Consider the following 3,863-nt stretch of genomic DNA (forward strand, 5'->3'; position numbering starts at 1 on the left):
AGAGTCAGTAAGATTGTGTAATAGGGGCCTACAGTAAGTCAGTAAGGAGGCAGAAGCTGCTTCTGGTACATGGACCCTGGTCATGTAGGGCTGGGAGAGTCAGTAAGATTCTGTAATAGGACCCTACAGTAAGTCAGTAAGGAGGCAGAAGCTGCTTCTGGTACATGGACCCTGGTCATGTAGGGCTGGGAGAGTCAGTAAGATTGTGTAATAGGGGCCTACAGTAAGTCAGTAAGGAGGCAGATGCTGCTAATTAGCAATCCTTTTTCTAGCAGACTGGAGGCCGTCTATCGCAGGGCAAGGCCGTCCAGTATGCTGAACGGCGCCTCCCCCTTGATGCAGAAATTGCGATCACTTCACAATTTCTTCTTCATTTTAGAAACTACTGAACTATCCTTCTGCGGCCCGCAGGATCCCCACTGCGTTCTTCTCGATTGTGATGTCATGCAGCCACCGTAATCACACCTGTTTGCGCCACACTGCACTTGCAATGATCCATCTTCTCCATGGAAATGGAGCATTGCCGCCTTACCCTGGACCGCCTCTGCCTGATTAACAAGAACCAATCACATTTTCTGCGTCCGCAACTTTTTCTCAATGATTCTGTTTGGATCACACACTGCAATCCAACCTGAATTAGGCCCAGAGTCACCATCTTACAGGCAGCCGGTGGAGGGAGCAGAGAATGGGTGTTATGTGGCAGGAACGGGCTGGTTAGGTAACAGCCTGGCTGCTGCATTCTGTACAAGCTACAAGCGGTGCAATTCTATTGCTGGGAGACCCAGGTAGAGGACATTGCAGTAGTCTATGTGTGATGATACAAGTACATGTATGACTGTAGGTAGATCTTCTGAGGGAAATAAGTGCTGGAGTCTGGCTATGTTCCTCAGATGAGGATCTGATTTTGGCAGATACTGATGTCTAAGTGTCACTCCACTAACCAGGACACCAAGATTCCACAAAGGATCAGCATTTTGTAACTCTGAACGCTCAAGTTTAAGTATGGTTGGTAACAAAGCTGAGCTGTAGCCCTGCCGTTTGTTGGTGAGCTTCTACCATAAAGACCTGTTTCACCAGGACTGAGTCACAGCCAACTGGCATCACCCACAGATGGAGCTCAGCTAGACAACCATTTAGGATTGGTAGTGGGTTCTCAGTACCCGGAGCAAGAGACAGGTCATCGACATAGCAGTGGTAGCATGTATATTGCAAAAAGCATAGGAGATAGGAGAAGAACCTTGAATGCATGGCAATTAGTATACTCCAGAAGACTAAAATGGTTTCTCACCTGAGTGATGTCTATTGCGTGCAACAAGAGCTGATTTATTTCTCAGAACAAGGAAATGGCTTCTCACCTGTGTGACAAGTTGTGAATTCTAAACATTTCCCGCCCTCAGAGCAAGAAAATGGCTTCGCACCTGTGTGACTTCGCCGATGTGTAACAAGAGCTGATTTGTGTGCAAAACTTTTCACACACTCAGAACATGGAAATGGCCTCTCACCTGTGTGACTTCTCTGATGTGGAACAAGTTGTGATTTCCGTATAAAACATTTCCCGCACTCAGAGCAAGAAAATGGCTTCTCACCTGTGTGAGTTCGCTGATGTAGAACAAGAGATGATTTCTGTGCAAAACATTTCCCGCATTCAGTGCAAGAAAATGGCTTCTCACCTGTGTGACTTCTCTGATGTAGAACAAGATCTGATTTGCATGCAAAACATTTCCCACACTCAGAACATGCTAATGGCTTCTCACCTGTGTGACTTCTCTGATGTTTAACAAGTTGTGATTTCTGGATAAAACATTTCCCACACTCAGAGCAAGAAAATGGCTTCTCACCTGTGTGACTTCGCTGATGTGTAACAAGAGGTGATTTTTGTGCAAAACATTTCCCGCATTCAGTGCAAGAAAATGGCTTCTCACCTGTGTGACTTCTGTAATGTAGAATAAGATCTGATTTGCATACAAAACATTTCCCACACTCAGAACATGGAAATGGCCTCTCACCTGTGTGACCTCTCTGATGTGTAACAAGTTGTGATTTCAGGATAAAACATTTCCCACACTCAGAGCAAGAAAATGGCCTCTCACCTGTGTGACTTCTCTGATGTATAACAAGTTGTGATTTGTATGTAAAACATTTCCCACACTCTGAACATTTCAGTGGCCTCTCACCTGCCTTACCTGTGTGTGCGGTAATAGGTTTTGTGTTCTGTGTAAAACATTTGGCATCTATAGAACAGAAAAACTCTGTATCTACTGTCAGAGCTGGAACAGATGCACCAATATCAGAGTGATCAGGAGAACATTTCCCAGGTATCAGTGGGACCAGCTGATAGAGCTGGATGTATAATTGGGGTAATGGCGTTATCTCCTGGAGAATCCTGTCTACTGTCATTATCTTTTATGTCACAATCCGGGGATAACATTAGATGTCCTTCTGAGATATTCCTGCTTGTGTGTCCATCTGCTGGAAATAAAATACATTATGGAAATGTGACATTTTCTGTAACAATATTAATCTTGTAAACAAGAGGAGAAGACGACTCTCTGGGACACTTAGGGGTATATGCAATTGCGGTCGAATTCCCGAAAATGTCGAAAAACTGGAATTTTTGCCCCCCCCCAAAAAAACAATTAGACAATGCAATACAGTACTTTTCGTCAGAAAAAAAAAAGGGCTTTTAAAATTCGACTTTTTAAAATTCGACATTTGACAAATTCGACATTTCTGCAATGGTACAAACGCGGCTTTTCGACAAAAGTATATTCAATTGAAGAATGTAAATTCAACAACAGTGCTTTTTGATAGTACATTCTTCATTTTCAATCCGCCTCACTTTGCTGGCAGAATGTAATACAAATTTTAAAAAACATGTTTTTTTTTGTTAATAGCATATCTACTTATATTAGAAGGGATTAGGTACTTGGGTTGGCTCTTTAGGAGGCACAAGTATTATTTATATATTTTTTAAAATATATATATTTTTTTATGGAATGGGTTAAAAACCAAAAAAATAATAATGCATGGGGTCCCCCCCTCCTAAGCATAACCAGCCTCGGGCTCAAGCCGGTCCTGGTTGCCAAAATATGGGTAAAAAAATTACAGGGGATCCCCCATATTTTAACAACCAGCACCAGGCTCTGCGCCTGGTCCAAAAAATACGGGGGACAAAAAGAGTAGGGGTCCCCCGTATTTTTTGTACCAGCACCGGGCTCCACTAGCTGGACAGATAATGCCACAGCCAAGGGACACTTTTATACCGCTCCCTGCGGCCGTGGCATTAAATATCCAACTAGTCACCCCTGGCCGGGGTACCCTGGAGGAGTGGGGACCCCTTCAATCAAGGGGTCCCCCCCAGCCACCCAAGGGCAGGGGTGAAGCCCGAGGCTGTCCCCCCATCCAAGTGATGCGGATGGAGGGCTGATAGCCATGTGTAAAAATGAAAGAATATTGTTTTTTGCCGAAGAACGACAAGTCCTAGCAAGCCTCCCCCGCAAGCTGGTACTTGGAGAACCACAAGTACCAGCATGCGGGGGGAAACGGGCCCGCTGGTACCTGTAGTTCTACTGCAAAAAAAAATACCCAAATAAAAACAGGACACACACACCTTGAAAGTAAAACTTTATTACATACATGCCGACACATACATACTTACCTATGTTGACACGCCGACTATGGCCACGTCTCCGTCTGTCGACGTCCGTGGTACCTGAAAATAAAATTATATACTTACCTGATCCAGTGTCCTGTTCTTTTATTGTAATCCACGTACTTGGCAAAACAAAAAAAACGCATACCCGCTCCACACGGACTGAAAGGGGTCCCATGTTTACACATGGGACCCCTTTCTCCGAATGCTG

At 44.4% G+C, this 3,863-nt stretch overlaps 1 protein-coding gene across 1 annotated transcript; it reads right to left on the minus strand.

The window, feature by feature from the left end:
* Positions 1–2,307, minus strand: LOC134983439 (gastrula zinc finger protein XlCGF17.1-like; the record flags this gene model as incomplete). The annotated part of the gene is made up of 1 exon (XM_063949115.1): positions 1–2,307. A coding segment is annotated over one exon (984 nt), but the record flags the coding sequence as incomplete, so codon positions are not given.
* Positions 2,308–3,863: the final 1,556 nt, after the last annotated feature.

The sequence above is a fragment of the Pseudophryne corroboree genome, assembly GCF_028390025.1.
Source record: "Pseudophryne corroboree isolate aPseCor3 chromosome 3 unlocalized genomic scaffold, aPseCor3.hap2 SUPER_3_unloc_15, whole genome shotgun sequence".
Taxonomy (NCBI): domain Eukaryota; kingdom Metazoa; phylum Chordata; class Amphibia; order Anura; family Myobatrachidae; genus Pseudophryne; species Pseudophryne corroboree.